At 46.0% G+C, this 27,969-nt stretch overlaps 2 protein-coding genes across 3 annotated transcripts in view; one reads left to right on the top strand and one right to left on the bottom strand.

Moving 5' to 3' along the window:
- The window catches only part of LOC120913933 (deoxyribonuclease-1-like 1), a 74,705-nt gene that overhangs the window by 39,688 nt on the left and 7,048 nt on the right, over positions 1 to 27,969 (bottom strand). The window contains exons 2-3 of one of the 2 annotated variants that reach the window (XM_040324291.1): positions 11,450 to 11,664; positions 4,204 to 4,338 (exon numbers count right to left, since the gene is read on the bottom strand). The gene's annotated coding sequence lies outside the window, so the exon portion shown is untranslated. The remainder of the gene's footprint in view (positions 1 to 4,203; positions 4,339 to 11,449; positions 11,665 to 27,969) is intronic. The other variant, XM_040324289.1, reaches the window with a different exon arrangement.
- On the top strand, positions 8 to 27,833 carry LOC120913932 (mitochondrial carnitine/acylcarnitine carrier protein-like). The gene is made up of 9 exons (XM_040324288.1): positions 8 to 1,039; positions 6,915 to 7,007; positions 15,303 to 15,430; positions 15,520 to 15,610; positions 18,185 to 18,302; positions 20,596 to 20,668; positions 22,600 to 22,709; positions 23,000 to 23,121; positions 27,290 to 27,833. Exons 1-9 carry the CDS (start codon positions 767 to 769, stop codon positions 27,353 to 27,355), a joined length of 1,074 nt encoding a protein of 357 aa, XP_040180222.1. The 5' UTR covers positions 8 to 766; the 3' UTR covers positions 27,356 to 27,833.

Genomic DNA, 27,969 nt, shown 5'->3' with positions numbered 1-27,969 from the left:
CTCATTTGACCCCCAAGGGGGTCCCGACCCCCAGGTTGAGAACCACTGCTATAGACTCAGAGCACTCCACCAGTACGCAGCTTATCAGCATGTAGATCACTCATATATGTGCACATAACTACCCATATATGTGCACATAGCTATACTCTCAGCTGATCTGTTGATTGGGTTTCTAGACCCTTCCATCTGCTGGGTATCTTACTTATAGCCATTTGGGTTGCACTAAACACTGCCTACACTGGCCCATTCATTATAGGCCGGTAGGTTTTGCCAATTACATGTGCATTAGGCAGCGCCACCACCCCAACACATTTACAAAAATTAAAGTACCAACGCAGCGGGCAAAAAAAGAGCATTATTAAAGAAAAAAAAAAAAAAAACATAAAAAGCAGAAAGGACGAACGTAAAAGTAGAATTGTCAGGGCGGCAAGCATGTCATTCCTTAGTATGGTGCCACTGTGCGAAAGCCGTATTTGGCACAGGAATGTGATGCTTTTGCCAGACAGGTTAAAGTCTGGAGAACAAAGCCACATGACCGATGTTACTGTATAACCCGCTGCACTTTTACACGATCGCTCATTCATTTTTATTTTTTTATTATAGATAAAGTTATTTTGCATGTCCTTTTATTAAGTGTTGACACTGCAAGGGTTTCCACAATTACTATAAAGAGTGCTATTTATACAACACTAACATCACACCTTTCACACCTATTGTATCTTACTCCTTGCACAGTACTCAGCAGTTCTGGTCCCCCTAGAGTGCCATGTTCAGCAATGACACATTAGTTGCACCATCGGCCCTACTGGCCTGTGAGCCTTGCACCCTTGTACACTCTCCACCCACAATACCCCCCCCCCCCTATATCTCACACCCTGCACTATCACCCGGCATCACACTCCATCCCGGCTCATCTAAGCTCACACTCATGTCTTCTGAGAATGCAGCTCACCCTCTGGCTTATATTAAACATTTCATGTCCGGAGGGGTTGGGGGAGTGTGTCTCACACTAGCTGGACAGCCTCTGGACACCATCAAGGTGAGTCGTCTTTTCACTACTGTTAAACATGTGTTTAAGGGATAACTTAAAAATTGCTTGTGACCACTGTGTTCACTATTTGGGCAGACTTATTATGTAGCAGCAGTCATTGGTTCTGACTGTTACCATTATGCTGGAAAGTTTTTGTTGCCTAACAGCTGTTACTGCATTTCTGTCGCATTGGCCCGGATTCACAAAGCACTTACGCTGACGTATCTCCAGATACGCCGTCGTAAGTACAAATGTGCGCCGTCGTATCTATGCGCCGAATCAGAAACCAAGATACGCCGAAGAATAGGCTTCATCCGACCGACGTAACTTGCCTACGCCAGCGTATCGTGGGCGCATATTTACGCTGGATGCATGTGGCACTCCCATTGATTTTCGATTCAAATAATCAAATGATGGAAATACAGCGATTCACGAACGTACTTGCGCCCGGCGCATAATAAACACAGTTTGCGCAAGTCGTACAACCAGCGTAAAGTTATTCCCCATATATGAGGCACAACCCATGCAAAGGTATGGACCAGGGAACAGGACGTGAATATGGCTGGGCGTAGGTTACGTTCACGCCGTGATTCGACGTATCTTAGGCAGTTGTTTCGACGTGATTCTGAGCATGCGCACTGGGATGCGGCCACGGGATGGCGCATGCGCCTTTTGTTATATGTATCTGTCTGGCACTCGGCCCACCATTTGCATGGGGTCACGCCTCATTTGCATGTCTCACGCCCACTTTCACCTACGCCGGCTTACGCCTTAGAAACCCAGCGCAGATTTGGGAGCAAGTGCTTTGTGAATTCGGTGCTTGCCTCTCTGCGCTGCGTCGGCGTAGCGTACAAAAGATACGCTACGGCGGCATTAATATGCGCCGATGTCTGTGAATCCGGGCCAGGGTCTCCTAGAATTCCTTCAAATTGAGAATGGTGGTTACTTGAATGGAAAAAGTGCAATTTCCATGATGGCATTTGCACTGACTTGAAGTGTCGCCAAAGGATGAACCCACCCATAACTATTTTTTTTAGTGTTTAGTAGCTGAAAAGTTAGACCACCTGTCACTTGGGGGGACTCTATTGGTGAGATTTCTGCCCAGAGTTTCTGGGTCTGCTGTATTGCTGTGATTATTTTGAGGAGCTGGAACATAGAAAGATGGACGAAAGCAACCAGAACTCCCAGGTGGAGAAGAAGAGTTTGGAATGATGGAGAGTATCCAAGACATATAAGAATCCAGGGGCTGACCAAGACCACCAGGTAATACCTAACAACTGAAATACCACTTTTGGCATAGCTCCCAACTGTCCCTGATTTGGAGCAATGTCCCTCTGTCCCTCTTTTTGGTCTGATCTATATAGTTGTATATAAAATGCACTTTTTATCTTTCAAAAAGTGTTTTCCAGTGCTAAACCTTTCATCTGATCTATAAATTGCTGCATGTCTAAATTCCAAAAGCCAATATAAAGGAATAATAGTGGTAAAAAAGCACTTGTGGGTTTAACCAATCTTGTTTTTTTGTACAATTCTCCTTTAAGGGGGAGTGACAGGGGGTGTGTCCTATGGCTGCATAATTTTGCTTATAGGTGTCCCTCATTCCCATCTCAAAAGGTTGGGAGGTATGCTTTTGGGTCTACTGACCTTTTAACACATCATTTCCACCTAGGCATGGGAAATACATTCCCCTTTTTGACACCTGTGGGTACATCACCTAAGAAGCTAGTTGGTGATTGATTCCCTCGCTTACACACATTAGAATCTTCATATATATTAAAGGGGTGGTTCCCCCTAAAACACATTGCTAACAATAGATTCCTAAGACCCGTTACACTGCGGGTAGGCTGGCTTTTTTTTTTTTTTTTTTTTAGTACATACCGATATCTCCCCGTCTCGTTCCTTGTCGGTGGGCGTTCCTAGTTGATTGACGTTCCTCGGAGGGGCGCGTACGTGACGTCACGACTTTCCGAAAGAAGCCGAACGTCGCTGCGCATGCGCCGTATAGAGCCGACTCTATATGGCGCATGCGCAGCGACGTTCGGCTTCTTTCGGAAAGTCGTGACGTCACGTACGCGCCCCTCCGAGGAACGTCAATCAACTAGTTCCGCCCACCGCCTAGGGACGAGACGGGGAGATCTCGGTATGTACGAAAAAAAAAAAAAAAGCCAGCCTACCCGCAGTGTAACGGGTCTTAGGAATCTATTGTTAGAAATTAGTTTTAGGGGGAACCACCGCTTTAAGAATCTTTTACAGAGTCACCAACCTTTGGCAAACCTAGATATATATAGGTAGATTCATATAGATGGCCGCAACTTTAAGGCGACGTAGCTTAAGGCATTTAAGCTACGCCGCCGTAAGTTAGCGAGGCAAGTACATGATTCACAATGTACTTGCCTGCTAAGTTACGGCGGCGTAGCCTAAAGCGGGCGGGCGTAAGGGCGCCTAATTCAAATTTGTCTAATTATGTTAATGGGGCTTGACCTGACGGGCCTATTGATTTTCGACGTGGACGTAAACAACGTAAATCCCTATTCACGGACGACTTACGCAAACGACGTAAAATTTTCGAATTTCGACGCGGGAACATCGGCCATACTTAACATTACTATTACATCTATTTCATGGAATAACTTTAGGCGGCCTATCTCTTATGTAAACGGTGTAAATATACTGCGGCGGCCGGGCGTACGTTCGTGAATAGGCGTATCTACTAATTTACATATTCCACGCCGACCGCAATGGAAGCGCCACCTAGCGGCCAGCCTCAATATTGCAACCCAAGATAGGACGGCGCAAGATATGTTTAAGCGTATCTCTGTTTGAGAATACACTTAAACATAGGTCGGCGCAGATTCTGAGTTAGGTCGGCGTATCTACTGATACGCCGACCTAACTCTAACTCTACCTGAGTCTAGCTAATAGAAACTAGGAACAGGAAATTTGGCTAACAAATTGTCCCAGTGGTTCTCTGGAACAGGAAATGATGGGAAATCTCTTTAATTGAAAAAAAATTACAATATAATTTTTACCATAGGTTCTGTTTCTTCCCGCTTTACCCACTTTACGGATGAAGGCACAAACCTTTGATAATTTACATTAATCTACTATTGCAGAAACCAACCTTGTTCTAAATTATTATATAAAAAAAAAAAAAAAAGCATCTAGACACTTACCATTTTACAGCTGTTAGAGATCCATGGAGCTGCTCTGTGGGATGATAAGACTCGGATAGGGTAGAGCAGATGCACAGTGATCTCTTGCCTTCTATCTGCAGTCACAGATCTGGGTGGGGTCTTTTTTCCTGCAGACTACAGATACCATTCTTTATCATTTATACCATTCTTGCTTGAGGTGATTGTGACCGTATTAATGCGCTTGTGAGTAGTGTGTATTTACCATTCTCAAAACCCCTGAAGCCTCACAGTGCTGCCATCTGGGTAACTGAAACACACAGACAAACTCTCACCAGGAACAACAATTGGTGAGAGATCTACCAGACCCAGGGCCGGTGCTACCACTAGGCAAACTAGGCAGCCGCCTAGGGTGCGCTGCTTCCTAGGGGCGCCAGACCGCTGGTTTCCCTCTGCGTCTGCATGCTATGCAAGCTGCAGCATGTAACTAACTTAGTCTCAGGTAGCTGCTCCGTCCAACCGGTAGTGTAATTAGAGGCACAGTGCAGCACTGAAGCCAGCGCTATATAGTGCTTCATGGACAGGGCAAAGGGGGTGGGGCCAATGGGGGCGTCAAAATTAGGTTTTTGCCTAGGGTGTCAAAAATCCTTACACCAGTTCTGACCAGACCTCAGATATTCTGTCATCATGGATGACACGTGGCCAATGTTTATTAGAATATGTACATAGTATAAGGCTACCGTTAGCCAGTTTACTTGTTTGTTTTTGCAAGGGAAGGATTAAATATTCTGTCTGTGATCGAAATGGCATTATTTTTTCTCACTTCCTGTTGCTTTGGTGGACAAGAAATAAGGAGGTCAGTCATCATGGGGACAGCGAGTGGCTGGCCTCTGTGTTCACAAAGCAACAAGGCAGCCGCTTGGCATGGTACCAGCAAACTAGTGGAGATCACAGGAGTAGCAAAGTCTAAGCCGATTTCCAGCTTCTAGGGGGGGTGGGGGAGGGATCCCACAGGAATTGTATATGCATAGTTATGGACCAAGCTGGCAGTGGCAGCCCCTCCATTAGGGGTGCCTGGGCACTGCCCCCTCTCTCCACTCCACCCCCGTATATGGTAATGGATAGATTCATGCATAGCATTAATCTATCCATGGCCACCGCAGCCACCCCCTATTCATGTGTCTGGCCCCTTTCAGGGCATCGCTACATCAATTTCAGCGGTTGGGGATGTTTTTTTTTTAAGCACCTGATTAGGCTCTAATAGGCTTCAAAATATGATGGGCCCGGGATGCAGAGGATGCGCTCTGATCCCACCCAGGTGTGTTACAACAGCGAATTAATATTCGCTGTTAAAACACTGATCCTCAATCCAGCCAAATTAGCAGTTGTGAAACCCGTTTTCCCGATTGGCCGAAGAGGGAAGATTCCTGATTGGCCGCCGAGGAGGGAGGAAACGGAAACCGCTGTGATGACTTGAAAAATTATAGGCCGCAGGAGAATGGGAGGGGAGCAGGGGAAGCTGCCGGTGATGGGGTCAGTGCTTCAGACCGACCCAGGCGGGTTTATTGCAACCCCCCCCCCAAAAAAAGGACTTACGACGGCGCATCGCCATGTACGCCATCGTAAGTCCTAATCTGACCTGTCGTATCTATGCGTCTGATTCTTAGAATCAGTTACGCATAGATATCCATTAGATCCGACAGGCGTAAGTCTCTTACACCGTCGGATCTTAACGGCATTTTTTTTGACCGCTAGGTGGCCCTTCTTTTGAATTCCGCGTTGAGTATGCAAATTAGCTAGATCTGCAAATTCCCGAACGTACGCGCGGCCGACGCAGTAACGTTACTGCTATATGAGGCGCAGCCAATGTTAAGTATGGCAGTCGTTCCCGCGTCGAAATTTGAAAAAGTTACGTCGTTTGTGTAAGTCGTCCGTGAATGGGGCTGGACGTCATTTACGTTCACGTCGAAACCAATGACGTCCTTGCGGCGTACTTTGGAGCAATGCACACTGTTTCGCAAAAACGTCAATCACGTCGGGTCACAGTAGTTTTGCATAAAACACGCCCCCCTGATCCAAATTCTAATTAGGCGGGCTTACGCCGGCCGATTTACGCTACGCCGCCGCAACTTACGGAGCAAGTGCTTTGAGAATACAGCACTTGCCCGTGTAAGTTGCGGAGGCGTAACGTAAATCAGATACGTTACGCCTGCACAATTTTACGCGGCTCTACGTGAATCCGGGCCATTGTCTTTAGAAAAATGTGTTAATTTTGTTAACTAAAACATTTTAGTCGACTAAATGAATACTATTTTAGTCGACTAAAACGCGACTAAAACAATTGAGATGACTAAAGTACGACTAAAACTGAAATGCCATTTTAGTCAAAAGAATAAGACTACAACTAAACTGAAATTTGACTTCAAAATTAACACTGGTCTGTAGTGCATGTTCATACCTCAATACCATAAATAATAACATATTCGATTTTTCACGCCAGCAGTATATAATGAGTTTGGAAATTGTAGAGAAATGTTAACTAATGCATTACAATTTAATTACACCCATTAGATTTTAGATGACTAAAATGAGTTTTAGTTGACTAAAATAGGACTAAAACTAAAATGCCATTTTAGTTCTAAAACTAAATCGAAATTTGCTGCCAAAATGAACACTGTTTACAACTTGCATTTTCAGAAGGTGTGACCCTCTATGTTTACTGAAGACCTAACCATGTAACAATGTCATTGCAGGTGAATCTACAGATTCAAGGCCGACCTGAATTAGGTGTAGCCCCTCGTTATACCAACACTGCAGACTGTTTCCGAAAGATTGTCACCCAGCAGGTATGTACCAATCTCTAACATTTGATTTTAGCAGATTTTTTTATATCAGAGATAAAGAATCATGATTTAGTGATATATCTGTAACACGACCTCCAAATGATTGATGATGATAATAATGACACCAATAATGATGGTGACTGGGGTTCTTTCCCACTAGCGAAGGGGCTGCCAGCCCACCACAGATCCAATTCCAAGCACACTGACACAAGCAGAATGCACTCTAGGGAAATCTTTTTAGTGATTTATTGCTGATAACTTGAACAGTGAGAGGGTGCAGGGTATGGGATACTCCAGGCTATAAGAATCAAAAGGACACTATGCGCCCCCGCCCAAAGCACCTTTTCCCCATGTTGATGGGGAAAAGGGCCTTTTCCCGACAACCCTGGCCGTTGGTTGTCGGGGTCTGCGGGCGGGGGCTTATCGGAATCTGGGAGCCCCCTTTAATAAGGGGGCCCCAGATCCCGGGCCCCCCCACCTTATGTGAATGAATACAAGGTACCCCTACCCATTCACCTGGGGGGTAAAAAGTGTCAAGAATAAAAACACACTAGACAGGTTTTTAAAGTAGTTTATTAGGCAGGGTCTTCTTCCGACTTCGGGGGTCTTCTGACTTCTCCGCTCTCCGTTTTTTTTCTCCCTTCTGCCGGGCACCTCTGCTATCTTGCTATGACCCCCGAAGTTGGAAGAAGACCCCCGGAGATGCCTAATAAACTACTTTAAAAACCTGTCTAGTGTGTTTTTATTCTTGACACTTTTTACCCCCCAGGTGAATGGGTAGGGGTACGATGTACCCCATAATCATTCACATAGGGTGGGGGGCTGGGATCTGGGGGCCCCCTTATTAAAGGGGGCTCCCAGATTCCGATAAGCCCCCCGCCCGCAGACCCCAACAACCAATGGCCAGGGTTTTTGGGAAGAGGCCATTGTCCCCATCAACATGGGGACAAGGTGCTTTGGGGTGGGGGGCCGCAGGGTACCCCCCTGCCCCCACCCCCCCCCATGTTGAGGGCATGCCGCCTGGTACGGCTCAGGAGGGAGGGGCCGCTCGCTCGTCCCCACCCCCTTTCCTGACCGACTGGGCTGCGTGCTTGGATAAGGGTCTGGTATGGATTTGGGGGGGGCCCCTGTAAGGCTTCCCCAAACCCGTTAGGTAAGATAAAGTATGCACACCTTAGTTACGATGGCCCCTTCGGTACCGGTGAGAATGAATTTAGCCCTTCTGCAGTAACAAGACTGACACGATATGAGGTTAAACCATTCTGCTCTTTATGACGTAAGATTTCCTTTTTATAGGATGTTCACAACAAAAGGAAATACATATACATGTCTCATTACAATTGGTCAGTATACTGTTACTGGGCGGACCCTCCCTTTCGGGCGTTACTGCAGTGACCAAAAAGTTACCGTTATCTATTGCTTAAAGCGGTGGTTCCCCCTAAAACACATTTCTAACAATAGATCCGTAAGACCCGTTACACTGCGGGTAGGCTGGCTTTTTTTTTTTTTTTTTCGTACATACCGAGATCTCGGCGTCTCGTCCCTTGGCGGTGGGCGTTCCTATTTGATTGACGTTCCTCGGACGGGCGAATACGTGACGTCACGACTTTCCGACAGAAGCCGAACGTCATTGCGCATGCGCCGTATAGAGTCGGCTCTATACGGCGCATGCGCAGCGACGTTCGGCTTCTTTCGGAAAGTCGTGACGTCACGTACGCGCCCGTCCGAGGAACGTCAATCAACTAGGAACGCCCACCGACAAGGAACGAGACGGGGAGATCTCGGTATGTACAAAAAAAAAAAAAAAAAAAGCCAGCCTACCCGCAGTGTAACGGGTCTTACGAATCTATTGTTAGCAATGTGTTTTAGGGGGAACCACCCCTTTAAGTTACAACTCATCTCGTGATTGAAACTGGTGATATGTGTCAACAGCCACAAACTGGCAATTCTAAACATAGATGTCACAAGGCCTACACAGGATATCCAAACTGACGATTACAAGACTTACTCATGTCATTCTGATATACAGACAGCATTTATACAATCTATAGACAACTTAGGTTAACCCTTAATATCCCCACAACCCCCAAGCCGTTTTTTCGGCGTAGGGGGTTCCCCTTGAAATCCATACCAGACCTAAGGACCTGGTATGCCCTTGGAGGGGGAACCCATGCCGGTTTTTTATTTAAAATTTGGCATTGAGTTCCCCTGTGGGAGGGAGGGGTTTGCCTTAGAACAGGTTCACACTGGGGCGACTTCCTGTAAAGTTGCCTCACTGTGAACGGGGAACCGACTTGGAGGCGACTTCAATTGAAATCAATGCCTACAAGTCGGATTGAAATAGTACAGGAACCTTTTTTCAAGTCAGAGCGACTGCAGTAGTGTGCATTAAGACGGCTCCATTCACTTACATTGATTTCGTCATGCAGCGTGACTTGAGGCGACTAGGGGCGACCTGGGGTGACCTAAAGTCAGACCTGTGTGAATGGGCTCTTAAAAAGTATTGCGTACAAGCATTTTCAGTAAGAGGACAGAGAAAACAATGCTATACACCAAACTTTCTAAACAAAGGGCCAGTTTATTGTTCTTCAGACTTTAGGGGGGGGGGGGAGAGTGTAGCCAGTGGCCCATTTTTAGTATTAGTGGGAGGAATGGTGCCCCATTATTGGTGTCAGTGGGAGGAATAATGTCATGTCTGTAGTCCCAGAATGGTCACAGTCATGTCCACAGTCTAAGAATTGTCGCAGTCATGTCGGCAGTCATGGAACAATCACAGTTATGTCCAAAGTTGAAGAATGATCATGGGTCATGTCAGCAGTCTCTAAACGGTCGAGTCTTGTATACAGTCACAGTCATGTATACAGTCTCTGAACTGTCACAGTCATACAGTCTCTGAACTGTCACAGTCATGTATACAGTCTCTGAACGGTCACAGTCTTATACAGTCTCTGAACGGTCACAGTCATGTATACAGTCTCTGAACTGTCACAGTCATACAGTCTTTGAACGGTCACAGTCATGTATACAGTCTCTGAATGGTCACAGTCGTATACAGTCTCTGAACGTTCACAGTCGTATACAGTCTCTGGACGGTTACAGTCTTGTATACAGTCTCTTGACGGTCACAGTCATGTATACAGTCTTTGGACTGTTACAGTCTTGTATACAGTCTCTTGACAGTCACAGTCTTGTATACAGTCTCTGGACGGTCACAGTCTTGTATACAGTCTCTGGACGGTCACAGTCTTGTATACAGTCTCTGGACGGTCACAGTCTTGTATACAGTCTCTGGACGGTCACAGTCAGGGCTCAAGTCCTGCGGGAACGTGTGGGAACGGAGTTCCTGCACTTTTTTCACAGCAGGAACTCAGTTCCCCTTGCAGGACTATAGCAGCCGAGAGCAGCCGAGCCGCCCGAGCCAATCCTTCACTAAGTGGCGATGCCCAGATCGAGTCACTGTGAGGTGCAGGCGAACCTAGGTAATGCTTTATGTTACTGGCCGCTTCCTGTATATGGATTCATTGGGTAGTGTGCGGGTATTCCGTCACTTCCTAGATGCTGCAATGTCTCCTGGGAGCTTTTGTCATTGTTCCCAGGAGACATTGCTTCTTTCTAAATCCCGCGATAACCCGCGGCAGACCTCCGCAATGAAGAAGAAGAAGAAGAAAAAAAAAACACGCGGTTTAGTAATTATGTATATGAGCGTATCATTTTTTTTTGGTGGGGGAGTGGATCTTGGGTGGGAGTTCCCACCCTTTTTTCCCCAGGTCACAGTCATGTATACAGTCTCTGGATGGTCACAGTCATGTATACAGTCTCTGGACGGTCACAGTCATGTATACAGTCTCTGGACGGTCACAGTCATGTATACAGTCTCTGGACAGTCACAGTCTTGTATACAGTCTCTGGACGGTCACAGTCATGTATACAGTCTCTGAATGGTCACAGTCATGTATACAGTCTCTGAATGGTCACAGTCTTGTATACAGTCTCTGGACGGTCACAGTCTTGTATACAGTCTCTGGACGGTCACAGTCATGTATACAGTCTCTGGACGGTCATAGTCTTGTATACAATCTCTGAACGGTCACAGTTATGTATACAGTCTCTGGACGGTCACAGTCATGTATACAGTCTCTGAACAGTCACAGTCATGTATACAATCTCTGGACGGTCACAGTCATTACCACAATCTTGGATCAGTTCCTGAAGGAAGTCTGCAGTTTCCGACATTTGTACATTCTTGTGTAGCATGATATACAATGGATAATATGTGTAGCACTTTGGAGATGTCAGGGGCCCCAGTAAAGGCTCCCTATATTAAATAAGTTGATCTCAGCTGTGTAAAAAGTCCCTCCGCCAAACATTAAGGAACATCCCTGGTATTGCAGACAGTGACAAGAAGACAAAACACAGCTACTGATTTCCTGATTGCTATATGTTACCTTTGTGCTGCAGGGCCTCCTCGCTCTGTACTTTATCCTCCCCCGGACATGTATGGTGTGTGAGTCACTAACTTAGGAGTAATGCACCCCCTTCATCCTCAACTGGGGCGAGAGCCAGAGCCCAGCTGTCTGCCGGGGCGGGATCCGCGACCAATCAGGAAGGAGATGGGATGTCACTCACATCTATTTAAAACAGAACATCAGTTTGTAATAATCTGCAGAAATAAAACACAGTTAGCATATGATACAAACTATTTCTCAATTCACAGCCTGATCTTTCATAACACATAACGCTGTGCAAATCAGAGCGGCTAAAACCTTGCAATCCTTCATATACTGGATGGTTATAAATATACTGGTCTTCCACACCTGTTAACACTTTGCGATTTATTTTTATTGGTTGACAAATCTTTGCAGCTGATGACTAAATTTAGGCTGTGTGCAAACAAAAAGGAATCCGTTACCAAGAGAAGAATGCTTGGACATGCAGCAGTTCACTAATCCAATAAAATAACGGGTTCATGGTTCACATAGCGCGCTCTGCGAGATCGCATGTGACTTGCACCACACTGCAGTGTAAATCACAAGCGATGTCCGTGCAATGCGATTTCAGCCATACAGATAGTATGCATACCTCCCAACATTTTGAGAAGGGAATGAGGGACGTCTACTAGCAAATTTATGTAGCATAGGACCCGCCTCCTGCCACACCCCTTAAAGGAGAATTAACCAAGAAAAAAAAAAGGTTAATTAAATCCACAAGTGCTTTTTTTACCACCACTTTTACTTTACTTTTACTTTATATTGCAGCGGCTCAAGTGGCATCTCTGAACTTGTAGGCTTCCTTGGTCAATAGTTATAGGGAGAGAGGGGAATGTGAATGTGTATATGTAACTTGTACTTAATTTCATTTCGTAAATAAATTACAATAAGCTATGTGGAAATAGAAGAATACTCTAGTCTGCACAGGTGGTTGAGCGTAAAGTAGTTTAGTTGTTTATTATTATTTGTGTGTGACCGAGCCTAGGTATGCCCAATAGGCTCTGTATTGTATTGTTTGTTTTTACCTTGAAAATTACAATAAAAACAACTTGTAACAATTTAGAATTTGGATGAAAGGTTTAGCACTGGGAAAAATGAGGGACAAATGAGGGGGAAAGAGGGACATTGCTCCAAATCAGGGACAGTCCCTCGAAATCAGGGACAATTGGGAGCTGATATTGCATCTGGACCAAACACGCACAGGACCCTTTCTTTGATCCGCTCGAGAATTGGATCGCATGGGTCTTCACAACACATATACTGGTATCTGGAAATTTGGGCCGGGTCACAACCCTCCATGAATTTCACAAGGTTGTGGCGCAGTGGGTCAGCATTTTTATCATCATATCATCTCCTCCTGCCATACTCCCTCTGAAAAGTGATCCATCGCAGATCACATTTCATAAGGGGCAGCAGTATAGCCCAAAGGCACACTTTACATATTTGTTTTGTAGTAAAGCGCACAGTAACTACTAGGGGTGCAACGGATCACAGTTGATCCGTGATCCGAACGGGTCACCCCCTTCGGATCGGAACACACTGTGATCCGCGGATTGCCACGGCTCCGGAGGTAGGCCGAAGCCGCGGCCTTTCCTAGTGTTACGGCGGCGGCTCCGGAGCTAGGCCGAAGCCACAGCCTTTCCTAATGTTATGGCCGCGGCTTCGGCCTACCTCTGGAGCCGCGACCATAACGCTAGGAAAGGCCGCGGCTTCGGCCTAGCTCCGGAGCCGCCGCCGTAACATTAGGAAAGGCCGCGGCTTCGGCCTAGCTCCGGAGCCGCGGCCATCTTGGTACACCCAGCGGCGGCCCTCCTCCGTTTACACACACAGAGGAGGAGCCCGCACTCGTGGGACACACCGCTCGGGGAGTGTCTGTCGGTACTAGCTGGGGGGGGTCACTGTACTGAGAGGAGGGGGGTCACTGTCCTGAGAGAAGGGGGGGGGTCACTGTCCTGAGAGAAGGGGGGGGTCACTGTCCTGAGAGAAGGGGGGGTCACTGTCCTGAGAGAAGGGGGGGTCATTGTCCTGAGAGAAGGGGGGGGTCACTGTCCTGAGAGAAGGGGGGTCACTGTCCTGAGAGAAGGGGGGGTCACTGTACTGAGAGAAGGGGGGGGTCACTGTACTGAGAGAAGGGGGGGGTCACTGTACTGAGAGAAGGGGGGGTCACTGTACTGAGAGAAGGGGGGGGGGGGCACTGTACTGAGAGAAGGGGGGGGTCACTGTACTGAGAGGAGGGGGGGGGGGACATGTGGATATTACAGTGGGGGAGATTTTTTTTTTTTGCCGATCCGAAAAATGATCCGATCCGTGACTCCTGATCCGAGGAACGATCCGAACCGTGAGTTTTTTGATCCGTTGCACCCCTAGTAACTACAATGCCTAATACCACACTGCGTACGTGTTATAGTGCAATACACTCCCATTAATTTTCTATAGAATCCTTACACACTAAATCAATACTGCATTACAGCACATAACAATAAATGGTAATATATTACCTTGCCAGGCATTCCTGAAAAATGGACAAATGAAAATGAATAAGTTGCCTTAACACAACACACATTAACAAGCAGCCTTAAAGGGTCACTAAAGGAAACATTTTTTTTTTGCTGATATGACTGTTTACAGGGTATAGAGACATAAATTCCTTTTAAAAATGATTAAAAATAGATTAAATTCTATCATATAATGTGCCTCTAGTTTCACTTTCGTTTTTAAACTGGTTTCATGTTTCTGTGAAGTAAAGAGACCCACAGAACAAAAAAAAAACAAATCCAGGGCAGTGTTTTGTTTTTAAAATGAATCTTTAAACATGCGACGCAGGTAGGGTTGCCACCTGTCCGGGTAAATCCCAGACAGGTGGCAACCCTACCTGAAACCCAGACACATTAGTGGCAGCCCTGCAGCACCAATCTTCCTATCCCCCTCTCCCCTCCTAATCGGCTTCCAGTGTATTTAATTATATTGGTGGGGGGTGCTTTAACTGGGGTACAGACTGGTCTGGTGGGGATTATACTGGTGGACAGACTGGTCTGGTGGGGATTATACTGGTGGACAGACTGGTCTGGTGGGGATTATATTGGTGGACAGACTGGTCTGGTGGGGATTATACTGGTGGACAGACTGGTCTGGTGGGGATTATACTGGTGGACAGACTGGTCTGGTGGGGATTATACTGGGGGACAGACTGGTCTGGTGGGGATTATACTGGGGGACAGACTGACCTGGGGGAGATCTACTGAGTAACAGACTGACCTGGGGGGGGGGGGTGTACTGGGGGACAGACTGACTATGTTTGATCCAACTACATTCCTTAAAGCGGAGGTCCACACAAAAAGTGAACTTCCGCTTTTTGGAACCCTCCTCCCCTCCGGTGTCACATTTGGCACCTTTCAGGGGGGAGAAGGCTGCAGATACCTCACCCCCCCTCCCTGGCTTCTGGGAAACACACTGGTCCCAGGAGACAGCTGGGACCAGTAAGGACGCACTGCGTGATTTTATTTTTCACTGCACAGTACTCGGTAATGTTGGTAGAATTAATGTCGGACCTTCAGTCATTTTTTTTCAACTTTTTATCTATTAAATCTTCTGCCCTTGATGTTTGAACTTTGGATAGTAAAACCTTTTTTTCTGCCAGTAAATACATGATACAGACCACTTCAGCCCACTACAGACACCATGGTGAAAGGGCCTAGAATATAATGCATCACCTGTACTATCGTAAAATGAATATTGGAGAATGTCTCCAGTACGGTTTGCCAATACCTGGTCATTGCCATAACAAAGTATCTCATGTCCTTTTCTCCCTTAGGGGTTATGGGGTCTCTACAGAGGAATGGGGGCCCCCCTGGCTGGTGTGACCCCTATAATGGCAGTCACATTTTTTGGATTTAGTTTGGGAAAGAAGCTGCAGCAGAACCATCCAAATGAGCCACTCAGGTGAGATATGGCTGCCTAACAGGTGTAGATGACAGGTCCACTTTAAATAGACCTACCTGCTTACATGTTTTCCTTCTCTTTGGTTCCAGACCCAGGCAGGTATTTGCAGCAGGAATGTTGGCGGGACTGTTCGGTGCCGTTATTGTCATTCCTGCTGAGCGGATTAAATGCTTGCTACAGGTAAGAGACAAACCTGCCAAAACTGTCTGGCTGGTGTGCACAGAGACATAACCCACAGCAACCAATCAGATGTTATTTTGCAGTAATTCGATCTCTAAATGATCAATTCTGATTGAATGCATTACACATTGTATCCCCTCCAATTTTTTTTGTTGGTTGCCTTACTGTTTCCTTTCACGTTTGTATTGTTTGCTCATTAAAGTGAACAGGGCTGGTGCAAGGATTTTTGACACCCTAGGCGAAATCTCATTTTGCCGCCCCCTTGGCTCCACCCCTGAATCCACCCTCTTTGCCCTGCCCATGTATACCCCACCTTTTTAACAAAACGCCCATCAAATGCAGCACATCAAATGAAGCCTCACCAGCGCCCATCAATGCAGCCTACCATCGCCCATCAATGAATGTTTGCTTGCTTCTATTCATTCGGGACACAGACACAGTTCTCTGCCACTGCTGCGCCTCTGATACTATGTGCGAATGAAGCAGTGGCTGCCTGCTGATGCTGAGACTTAGTTGCTTGCTGCAGAGAGAAGATAGTAGGAACACCAGTGGCCCGGCACCCCTAGGCTGCAGTGCGCCCTAGGCGGCTGCCTAGTTTGCTTAGTGGTAGCACCGTCCCTGAAAGTGAACCTGTCACTAACATAGCTATCTGACACTAGACACCACAAGAGACCTGCACCTACCTTTTTGTGATGTGGAGGATGGTCCTTTTTTTTCTTGGGAGCCTGTGATCCCAGTCAAAGTCTATTCACAGTATAAATGGAGAAAAGTCATATCTGTGGCATCCTTCAAAGCAACGTATGCTTCCCAATGATCTACAGAAGATTTGCCCTATGAAATGCCAAAATGCTGCCCCTCTGAAAAGTGATTCACAGTAGACAGGCAGCTAGGAATCAACGCCACCTGTTTTAACCCAAAGTCCGCACCACCTCACCACAACTGTACATGGTTGCAGGGTAGTTGTGACCTGACCCCATTCACTTGAATGGGTTGGGTTTAGTGTTGGTACTACCTGACGGTTTGAATTGAGAGGGACAGATACACAGAGCCAGATAGACATGTACCATCGTCACATGATGCTTGTTCTCAAGGACTTAGGTTAAGTTGCTCAGGTTAATGACAGGTTCACTTTATTCCACCCACTAAATTTGATCGCCAAAAAGTTCCCAGCTACATTTCTATACATGACGGTTAGGTGGCAATGAAGGCCAGCTCAGGTTATATATTTATGTACCTACACTGCATCATTATATTCTGCAGAATGTTACAGAGCACATAGACCATACTCATCATTGGTGCCACTGTAGTGTCACAGTTTGCTGCCTATCGTAGAATGCTGTGGAAGTCACGTGGCGGGCAACTGCGCATGCGCGATGCGTTCCAAACACAAGTGCGATGCGTTCCAATGGATTTTCGACAGTACACACCAGCGAACCCGGCATTCAGGGTGACGTGGATTTAGAGGAAAGTGGCCAGTCGCTCTGCTCGCTCGGCCTCCTGGCTCTTTTTTTAACATCCTCCAATCCACAGGGATGTTAAGGAAAGAGCCTGGATGCCGACCGAGGTTTCACTGGTGTGCACTGTCGTGAATTGGAACGCATCGCATTTGCGTTTGGAACGCATCGCGCATGCGCAGTTGGCCGCCACGTGACTTCCGGAGCATTCTAGGATAGGCAGAAAACTGTGACAATACACCACCGCCATGGAGCTTACACTCGAATGTCCCCACTTTATAATGTCCCTAGCCAAATCACTATACTGGTTTACTGAATAAGCCTGATGCTGCGTACACACGACCATTTTTAATGTCATGGAAAAAACGTTTTTCTCGACGTGATTCTTGTCAAGCCTGCCTTGCATACACACGATCGTGAAAAAAAAATACTCAAGCAAAGCACGAGGAAGTACAACACGTACGACGGCACTATAAAAGGGAAGTTCCATTCGGATGGCGTCACCCTTTGGGCTGCTTTTGCTGATTTTGTGTTAGTAAAAGTTTGGTGAGAGGCGATTCACGCTTTTCAGTCTTCGTGCTTTTCCGTCTGTTACAGCGTTTTACCAGAACAAGCGCTCCCGTCCCATAACTTGCTTCTGAGAATGTGCGTTTTTTTCCCGCCGTTAAAGGGTACACACGACCGTTTTTCACGACGAGAAAACCGATGAGAAAAAAAAGAGCATGTTCTAAATTTTTAATGGCAATTTTTCACGTCGTGAAAAATGCTCTGGAGCCCACACACGGCCGTTTTTAACGACCAATTTAAAAAATGGCATTTTTCACATCATGAAAAAACGGTTGTGTGTACACGGCTTGAGAGTTATAACAAGAATACTATCCTTTGTTATGTAATCAAATCAACCAGTTCTCTCTCTGCTAACTATCGTACTTTCTGTATATTCTATCCCTCCTTTATCCCTTTCTCTCTTTAATATATTTCTTATTCTTTTATTAAACCTGAGCTTCAGAAAACGTAAAAGTTCTCCCTTGCAGTGGGGTTGACTCCTAACCCCGTTCTAACCCTCATTCTATCCAAACTAATAAATGAAAACGCTATACTTGTATGTTCTCTCTCTCAGGCTCAGGCAAACAGCTCAGTGAAAAGGTTTGCAGGACCTATAGATTGTGCCCAACAACTGTACCGGGAGCAAGGGATCCAGAGTTTGTACAGAGGCACCGTCCTCACGCTACTAAGAGGTAAGAATTTCCTTCTTTTCTTCTTTGCTTTCAAGATTTGTATCTAAAATTACCAAAAATATAATCTAAACACAAATATCAGAAAAAATATATTTCCCATGCCAAATAACTTACCCATTAGGGGTGTCTCTCTGGTATCATAACAAACGAAAAGAACTGTAGCCAAGTGCTTGGTTAAGAAAGATATTGAGAGAAACACTGGCTGCAGCTGCTGTCTGCGGTGCTGAACTGGTTAACAGCTATTTTAGCAAAAGGAGGGAGCTGTTAAGCCAGGGTTTGACAAATTTGCTTGGAATGTAGGAGCCAGCTAAAAAAATTAGGATCCAGAAAACGCGCCCCGTCCCGACGAGCTCGTGCGCAGAAGCGAACACATACATGAGTAGCGCCCGCATATGTAAACAGTGTTCAAACCACACGTGAGGTATCGCCGCGATTGTTAAAGCGAGAGCAATAATTCTAGCCATATACCTCCTCTGTAACTCAAAACATGCAACCTGTAGAATTTTTTAAACGTCACCTATGGAGATTTTAAAGGGTAAAAGTTTGTCGGCATTCCACGAGCGGACGCAATTTTGAAGCGTGACATGTTGGGTAACATTATCTTTCACAATATAAATAAAAATTGGGATAACTTTACTGTTGTCTTATTTTTTAATAAAAAAAAGTGTATTTTTTCCACAAAAAAGTGCACTTGTAAGACTGCTGTGCAAATACGGCGTGACAGAAAGTATTGCAACAATCGCCATTTTATTCTCTAGGGTGTTAGAATAAAAATATATATATATATAATGTTTGGGGGTTCTAATTAGACGGAAGGGGATGGCAGTGAAAACATTGAAAAATTACACATTAGAACTGCTGTTTTACTTGTAATGCCAACGGCTACCACCAGATGGCGCCAGGTCACAGAAGGAAGCTTGGGACTTCATAAGGCTGCAAAGCCGCGGCCTCAATTACCGGCCGCCGCGGGCCCGCCGCGATCGCACGGCGGGGGAGGTGGGGGGGGGAAAGAGACACAGGATCCTGTGTGCCTCAATTACCGGCAGGCGCCAGGTCACAATTTCTTGTCGCAATTGCGACCTGGCGCCCGGATTTTGTCGAGCCCTGTGTTAAGCAGGACAAGTTCAGTAGACTGAGTCAGGCAGCAATGCACTGTTGGAACTGTAATCCTAAGGAAAGACTCCACTGTGTAATCAAGAGCTTTTAAACTACATTTCCCAGAGAGGAGATTGCCCGGAGGAGGGGAAAGAGCTGCAGTGTCCCAGGCTGTACAGTACACAGCATCCTCTTGGCATGAGGGAGACCGGAGAGGGCACATCGCTGTCCAGTGTGTATCATCACTGCTGCATATCAGCTGCCCGAGCTGGATCCAGAGTGCTAAGTTCAGGAGTGTTGACAGCTAGAGTCACCTGGGTGCAAAGCAGAGAGTGGACTGATCACTGCCTGTGACTGGATGGTGAGCACAGTATTGGTGGAACTGGGGAGCTACTGCTGTGGGGGATTTACTATCTACTGCTAGAGAGACTGAGCCCTTCAGGAACTGACCATAGAGCCATTTAGTAGCCTTATTGCTGCCTGCAGGCTTGACTAGGATTGTTCTTATGTGTACCAACATTACAAGTGGGCCCGAACGCTAGCCGGCTGAAGACTTAGGTCTAAAGATTGTCCCTTTGCATCTGCTACACAGAGACCTTTACCTATCCTAGCTATTCTCCTCAAGCTGTGGGAGTGAAGCTGTGCGAGTTCAGCTGATTAGGACGGTGCCACTGCTGGCAATTTGCGGCAAATACCGCAGTTTTGACATGCAATTTGACATGCCAAATCGCATGTCAAACCGCACCAGTGTAAACCAAGCCTTATGGTACAGAACTCTAATTTAAATTATCTTGGCATAATGATTATACTGTCTTAACCTACCTTCTAAGTCTTCATTTTTATACTCAAACCACCATTTATTCTAACCCCTGTACCAATACATTGAATTTATTTACCACTAAATGGTCTTATGTCTATTTCCTGGTGCTAATTCACAGGCAAGTTAAAAGGTATACTCATGTTCTTATAAGTGTTTGTAGTAACTTTCATTCATCCAGGTGTGTCAGAGGGGCTGAGGATGTTTTTGGAGTTAACGCGCAGAACAGAAAACCTAAATTACCAAGTGGCTCCTTCAGGGGTAATGCTACAGAAGCCTACACTCTGTGTAACAAATAGCTGTCCTGATACTGAGGGATAATAATATATGAATGTAATGTTACCTGATATTTTTCTGATCACTCTCTATGTTCTCCATAAGATATCCCCGCCACTGGAATGTACTTCATGAGCTATGAGTGGATGAAACAGATGCTTACACCAGAAGGTCAAAGGTGACTAGCGATTCAATAATTAGTCACCAATACTGAAGTAAATTGCTTCATAGTGTAAAGCTACCAATTTTACAAAAATGCTAGAAACAAGCATAATAAAGGAATATGCTATGTAATATTGTCTATATTTATGGCAGTAAAATGAGCACATGGTCAGCCCTAGGAGCCTGTCAGGCTAAGCTGATGTGCTAGCAGGAGGAGAGTGCAGAGTGATGAACTCATCAGCGGGCTTCTACACTTTCACTGCCCAATCAGCAGGCGGGAGAGTCTTCTGGGACCTGTGTGTTTCCCAGAAGACAGTGGGGAGAGACGGAAAGTGACGTAGACCCCCGCAGATTGTGCGGGGGTCTGTGCCCGGAAGTGGGTGCAAATACCTGTATTATACAGGTATCTGCACCCCCCCCCCTGAAAGGTGCCAAATGTGACAGGGGGGGGGGAGGGTTCCGAAAATCAGAGGTTCACTTTTTGTGTGGACCTCTGCTTTAACAGGGGCATCTGATTTACAAGTTGGCTGCACAGAATTACAAATCCTTTATGATGTTAAACATCTTTTATACATTTATGTTTATCAACCCCCCAATATCTTTGGGAATTTCAGAGCATTATGACAATGACAGCAGCAGTTCTAGCATGTATAAATTAGACAGAATAGGAGTGATGGACACAGTGGGGTAAATTCATGTACCTGCGCTTCTTCTTACGGCGGCGCAGCGTATCGTATTTACGCTACGCCGCCGTAACTTACAGGAGCAAGTGCAGTATTCACAGAGCACTTGCTCCGTAAGTTGCGGCGGCGTAGCGTAAATTGGGCCGGCGTAAGCCCGCGTAATTCAAATGTGGAAGGGGGGGCGAGTTTTATGCTAATGTGTGATGACCTGACGTGATTGACGTGTGTTACGAATGGCGCATGCGCCGTCCGTGTACATATCCCAGTGTGCATTGCTCCCAAGTACGCCACAACGACGTATTGGTTTCGACGTGAACGTAAATTACGTCCAGCCCTATTCGTGAACGACTTACGCAAACAAAAAATTAAATAAATAAAAAATTTACATTTCGAAGCGGGAACGACGTACATACTTAACATTGGCTGCGCCTCCTAATAGCAGGAGCAACCTTACGCCGAAAAAGCCTAACGTAAACGGCGTAAATAAATTGCGCCGGCCGTACATACGTTTGTGAATCGGCGTATCTAGGTAATTTGCATATTCTACGCCGAAAACAACGGAAGCGCCCCTAGCGGCCAACGTAATATTGCACACAATTCTACGCCGCCGCATTCAAGTTACGTCGGCGGAGGAAGCCTATTTTTTTAGCGTATCTGCCTTTGAGAATCGGCGTAACGATACGCCGGCGCAGATTTGAAATTACGGCGGCGTATCTGGAGACAATATCAGGACAAGGAAAAGGGAATTCTGATTTGTCAGTATTAGTTACTGGATCTTCTACCGTGTTTCCCTGAAACTAAGCCCGGGTCTTATATTAATTTTGGCAACAAAAGACACAGTAGGGCTTATTTTCGGGGTAGGTCTTACCATGTAATGTGCTGTCTTCTCTCCCCCTCTCCCTCCCTGCCTGTCAGGAATCCCCAGTGTGAACTGAGTTAAAATGCTTGTAAAATCCTAGAATCCACTCTATTACAGTATTATATAATGTACAATGTGTGTTTCTGTAATATAATTGTGCCAAATACCTTCTTTATAGCGCCGCTCTACACTTCTGTGACCTACCGAAGCTCTCGTCCCCGCATTTATATTACAGAAACACACACATTGTACATTATATAATACTGTAATAGAGTGGATTATAGGATTTTAAAAGCATTTTAAACTAGGTCTTATTTTTGGGGTAGGTCTTATTTTCGGGGAAACCGGGTAACACTGTACTTGAATCTGTATTTTGTTTATCCTTGTATCTTCTAAATCTTACAGCATCAACAATCTCAGCGCAGTGCGTATTTTGCTCGCAGGAGGCGTGGCTGGCATGTGTAACTGGGTAGTGGCCATTCCAATGGACGTTCTAAAGTCTCGATTTCAAACAGGTATCTCAGTCTACTCTGCCTTGTTTACATATACTCCATATACAATGAGAAAAAATTATTTAACGAAAAGGTGTACCAAACTCCCACATCTTCCCCTTTAGCATGACACAGCTGAGTGGCTTGTATCCCATCATCTATAAGCAACTTGCGTTACTTTGATCCATACATGCTTATCCAGCATGATGTGAACAAGGAGACCGAGGCACAGACACTGGGTTATAAGCTCTGCAGTTTTCCCAATGCAGGAAAAGATTGCCATCAACTGTTTTTTTTTTTATGTCTCATTCCAGCTCATGCTGACCAATACAGAGGCGTCCAGGATGTTTTAAGAGACGTTCTGAGAAATGAGGGGCCCAGGGGGCTGTACAAGGGCTTTACAGCAGCCATGTTGCGAGCATTTCCAGCCAATGCGGTAAGTACTGAAAAAAAATAATTGAATGCTTTACCCTGAGAAAATCATTGTTTGCATAGAGATCACTCTCCCCCATCTAGGTGCCAATGTTCATATTTGTAAAACAATCTAATATAAGATAGATCTTTAGCAGCCAGATTGTGCACTTTTGACTAACTTCCATATAGGGGTTGATTTACTAAAACTGGAGAGTGCTAAATCTAGTGGAAGCAATGGCATCCCTAGGGGGGGGCAGAGGGTGCCCTGGCCCCCCCAACATTATGCTGTGCCCCACCATGTGCCCATATGCATTTTCTTGTATCTTGCTCAGGCCACCGCTGGAGTAACACAGTCTCTCCTGAGAGGGAGAGTGTCCCCAGTCAGCTCTGTGGGGATTCCTCCCCCCTCCCTCTGCTTGCTGACACTGCATAATGCGAGCGCTCACACAACCACAGCCGCCTGATCTGCTCCTTCCCCTGCATCCTCATTGGCATGGAGAAGAGCGAGTTGCAGGAAGGTCTCTACGAGCACTGTGGGGGGGGGGGGGGCAAGCCTTCATCTCAGTCACTGAAAAGTTACCTTAGGACAGGAGAACCAGCCTGTAAATTCCGAGAGTGGTGACTGCAAGCTGAGCCGAGTGTCAGTCTATGACACTCTTTCACAGCCCAGCGAGTCCAGCCACCCCCCCCCCCCACTCTCCTCACATACGAGCAGGGAGGAATACAGCTCCTCCTCCTCCTTCCAGTCCTGCCCACACTATCCTGGCGTGCTGTATCTGAAGAGTGGGGATGTGTGGGCAGGAAATATGAAAATCAGCAGCATTCCTGGTTGTGTGTGCATGATGCCTGAGATTCTAGCTTGGACTGTGGGTAAGTGTGTGCACTGCAGACTGCAGTACACTGTAATCACTGAACTGCATTATCTCCATCCCTTCTCTCCCCCATCTGTCTCCCTCCCCCTCTCCTGTTCTTTCAAGACATTCACAATTTACTTTCACTTTCAGTTAGGCAGATAATATACGGTGCAAATTTCTTTCCTGCATCAACAGATTGCAGGAAAGAAACTTGCATGATTCCCCCATCAACACAGACAGTGGGGACAGGGGAATATCCCTCCTGCCCAGCAATTGTATTCTCCCGACAAACAGTGATTATCACTAGTGACTATACAGCAACCACTAGTGATAATCATAAGAGAATCTGCTCATTAATGGTTCAAATCTCAGCCAGTTCCTGCTGAACCAGCAGAGATTTAAACTGTCTATGGCTGGTTTTATCTCTTAGGCAGCCCATACATTGATGATCAATGTATGAAAAAAAGTAATCAATCAATCAATGGTTGATCACTTTTTTTCATTCAACTATTAGGTTGAATGAAAAAAAAAAAAAGAAATGATCCAATTCCCCCATTTACACATTATAGGTGGATGGGGGAATCCTCCCAGTGTGGACGAGTGCTTGATCAACCAGAGTTGCTGTCCTGTCCCAGGTATTCACATCGCTGGTCTCTGTCCACATGGCAGCGGCGGCAGCACATTGGAACCCAGTGCTGGTTACTTTATGGGGCTGATGTACAGAAGGGCCAGCACAATTTGTTGTTAGAGATGGGCAGGGCACGTTCAAAATTCCACATGCCAGAGCCTGCCAGGAAGCCCACACTGCACAGTGCTAATCACAGGCAGTGAGACATTTCCCGGTCCGCAGCTGCACAGAACAGGAAATGTCTCACTGCCTGTGATTAGCACTGTGGAGTGTCGGCTTCCTGGCGGGATCGGGCATGTGGGATTTCAAACACACCCGAGCCTATCTCTATTGGTTGTAGACAGTTGAGCTCCCTGCAGGTTGCTTAGCAGCAGTGGACCCTTCTCTGACATGCTGATTGTGATGCAATCCAGGTGATGCTCCTAGTCAAATCCTAGTGTTAAATATCAGTGATTTTATTGATCAAAGCCCACACTTTACAGGCATAGAGCCCACATGACTGCTGAACATATGGTTGATTGTATATATGTGGTTGTAAAATGAGGAGATTTTGTCTTGACCGTGTGTACGCAAAGCAAGCTTGTCGAGTTCCTCGACAAGCCTAACAAGGAACTCGTCGAGGAAAACGATGTGTCTTTTCCGACGAGTTCCTCGGTCGTGTGTACGAGGCCTAAGCCCTGATGGGTTTTACTTCCTCTTTATTTCCCTGCCAAGGTAAAGCATAATGGGCTAGTATGCATCACATTGTAGCCCATTATGTGTCACTCACCTGAAACCGCAAAGCCTGCGATGTCACCACTGTCCCCACTAGCAGCGAGCGTCCATCTTCACCCCTCTTCCTTCCGGGGCCGTGAACTCCAGCTCTGTGACTGGCTGGAGTGGCGTGATGTCACTCCTGCGCATGCAAGCGGGAGCCGCCAGTCACGGCATGACCCCTTTAGAAACGGTACGATCGCCGTTTTTAAAATGTGCCTGCGCCGTAGACATCGGCGCACTGCTCTATTGTAAATATTTCCTAAACTGTGTGGCAAAGCAAGAGGGCTCTAATTGGCTCGGAGTTTGGCCCCACCTCTCAGTCTCTGCGCTGCTGTGCAGGGGATCCCAGGAGGCTGAAATCGAGACAGATGTTGGCACTCTGGAACCCTAGTTCTATATAAAGATACGTGTCATTTTTTTAAATCAATATGTGATGGATTAAATAGTGCTCGAAATTAGCTGCTTTAAGTCCCCTAAAACTAATATCTCATTGTTTTAAAGATTGCTGTCAGATTAAATCGAACAAGTGGTCACACAGGTACATAGAACTTGCTGACATCATGCCCAAAAGATGTAAAAAGGAAGGTGACAACTTCATGCAAGGCAAAACGCAGGAAGCCATAGCAACTAATAAATTCACATTAAAAATATATATTACAGCGCTCCCAATAATAGACAAACAATAATCTAAATAATCACAAAATAACAATTCATTAAAAAGTGAATGTCCATATATTAGTGAACGATGTGCTCCAATCCATGAAGTGCAAAGTGCTCCTAAATTGGAGGTGCGCAAAACCCCCTCCTGTGTCCCCACTCACCGGATGGACTGGGCCCTTAGCTTTTCAGTCTAGGGGTCCTTTCAGGCTTAAACTATTGACCAGGAATGGCGGATTTACAAAGCAGATCTCCTATGCTTATAATAATCATCCATGGATAATAGTACCCAAATTGAGATAAGAAGGAGGGAACTATAGTGAAGTACTGTTTGGCAATATCTTCCTTGCGCAAATAAAATGATTACCGTATTTACCGGGGTATAGCGCGCTCCCGCAAACTTGACCCGGATTCCTGTGAAAAAAAGATTTTTTGTACTTACAGTTTTGGTGTCTTCCGCGGCGTCCATCGGCGGCCTCGTCAGGTCCGGCGTCCGTCTGCGGCTTCGGGTGTCCACTTCGTCGGGTCTGGCGTCCTTCTGCGGCGTCCTCCCCGCTAGTTTCCCGCACCGAGTTTGAATACTGCGCCGACATATACCGAGCGCAGTACACTCGTGTATCGTCGGGCAGGCTCGGCTACTCTCGTGGTGACGTCCTGTACGTCCAGGACGTCAGCGCGAGAGTAGCCGAAACTGCCCGACGATACACGAGTGTACTGCGTTTGGTATATGCCGGCGCAGTATTCAAATTCAGCGCGGGAAAGCAGGTATCCGCGTATACCGCGCACCCATGATTTTGCCCTGATTTTTAGGTCAAAATAGTGCGCAGTATACGCCGATAAATACGGTACTTACAAAATGCAGAATAAAAACAAGCATATATTAGCAAGAGATTGCAATAGGAAACACAGCTGTTGGCGTGCGTTCCACTGCCAAGCGCAAGTGATGTCTATTGGACTCGAAACCGGAAATTACGTTAACGCGTTTCGCCCTCCCACAAGTAAATAGCACTTTGTGTACAGCAGCTGCAAGATATCTTGTTTACAATTTTTAACATCTAGCGTGAGTATATATATATTTAGAATATATTCTTTCCATAAATTCATGTTATTGGGGAAAAACTAGAACAAGGTGAATTCTGATTGGATGCTGTGGATTACTGCACTTTTCACTTACCTCCTTTCATTATATTTTTGATAAAGCCCGCCAAGTAGTGAATGTCTCTAATGTAGTGCATATATTAAAAATATACTGCTAAATACAAATAGTAAACTTTTTAAAATCTTTTTTGTCTCAGGCCTGTTTCCTGGGATTTGAGGTTTCCATGACATTCCTAAACTGGCTGATCCCAGACGGCTCTTGAGGACCCCGGAGAGACTGTGGCTCCTTATATCTAAAACTGTAAAATGTGATCCTCAAACATGGAGCTCATTCAACCAAGAGATGTCTACGAGGAAGTCAGCGCCCAAAAAAAAATGCAACGCTTAGAGGATCCTATTTATAAGTCTATATGCAGCAGGGCTTGTGACTGTAAGTGGAAAATCTTGGCAATATCAAGGGATATCCTAGAAGAGGCAAACCCTGAAAAAACTGACAACATTCCTCAGACTGTTCAATGTTACAATTAACACTGATATAGATGACTTTATTATCGAACATGGCTCGAACTAGACTGAACTGTGGCTGCAGGTATCAATGTGTCATTCTTCTGGTATTTCAAAGTATTAATGTTTCATTGTTTAGGGGCTCCAAGTGTTATTGTGCGATTGTCATGGAACCTCAAAATGTTAGTGTATCATTGTCCTCGGACCTCAGGGTGTTAGCATGTTGTTGTTCTGGCACCTCCATGTGTCAGTGTGTGATTATTCTGGCACCTCCATGTGTCAGTGTGTGATTATTCTGGGACCTCCAAGTGTCAGTGTGTGATTATTCTGGGACCTCCATGTGTCAGTGTGCGATTATTCTGGGACCTCCAAG

This window comes from Rana temporaria, chromosome 9 (assembly GCF_905171775.1).
Source record: "Rana temporaria chromosome 9, aRanTem1.1, whole genome shotgun sequence".
NCBI classification, from domain to species: domain Eukaryota; kingdom Metazoa; phylum Chordata; class Amphibia; order Anura; family Ranidae; genus Rana; species Rana temporaria.
Note: the sequence above shows the minus strand (reverse complement) of the source record. Positions and strands in the feature narration are given on the sequence as shown.

Bases quoted from the DNA above. Each gene is read 5' to 3' on its own strand.
- LOC120913932 (XM_040324288.1), top strand. From the start codon at position 767: ATGTTCAGCAATGACACATTAGTTGCACCATCGGCCCTACTGGCCTGT. The intron at 1,040-6,914 runs GTGAGTCGTCTT...ATGTCATTGCAG, and splicing joins AGCCTCTGGACACCATCAAG to GTGAATCTACAGATTCAAGG. The intron at 7,008-15,302 runs GTATGTACCAAT...TTTCTCCCTTAG, and splicing joins GAAAGATTGTCACCCAGCAG to GGGTTATGGGGTCTCTACAG.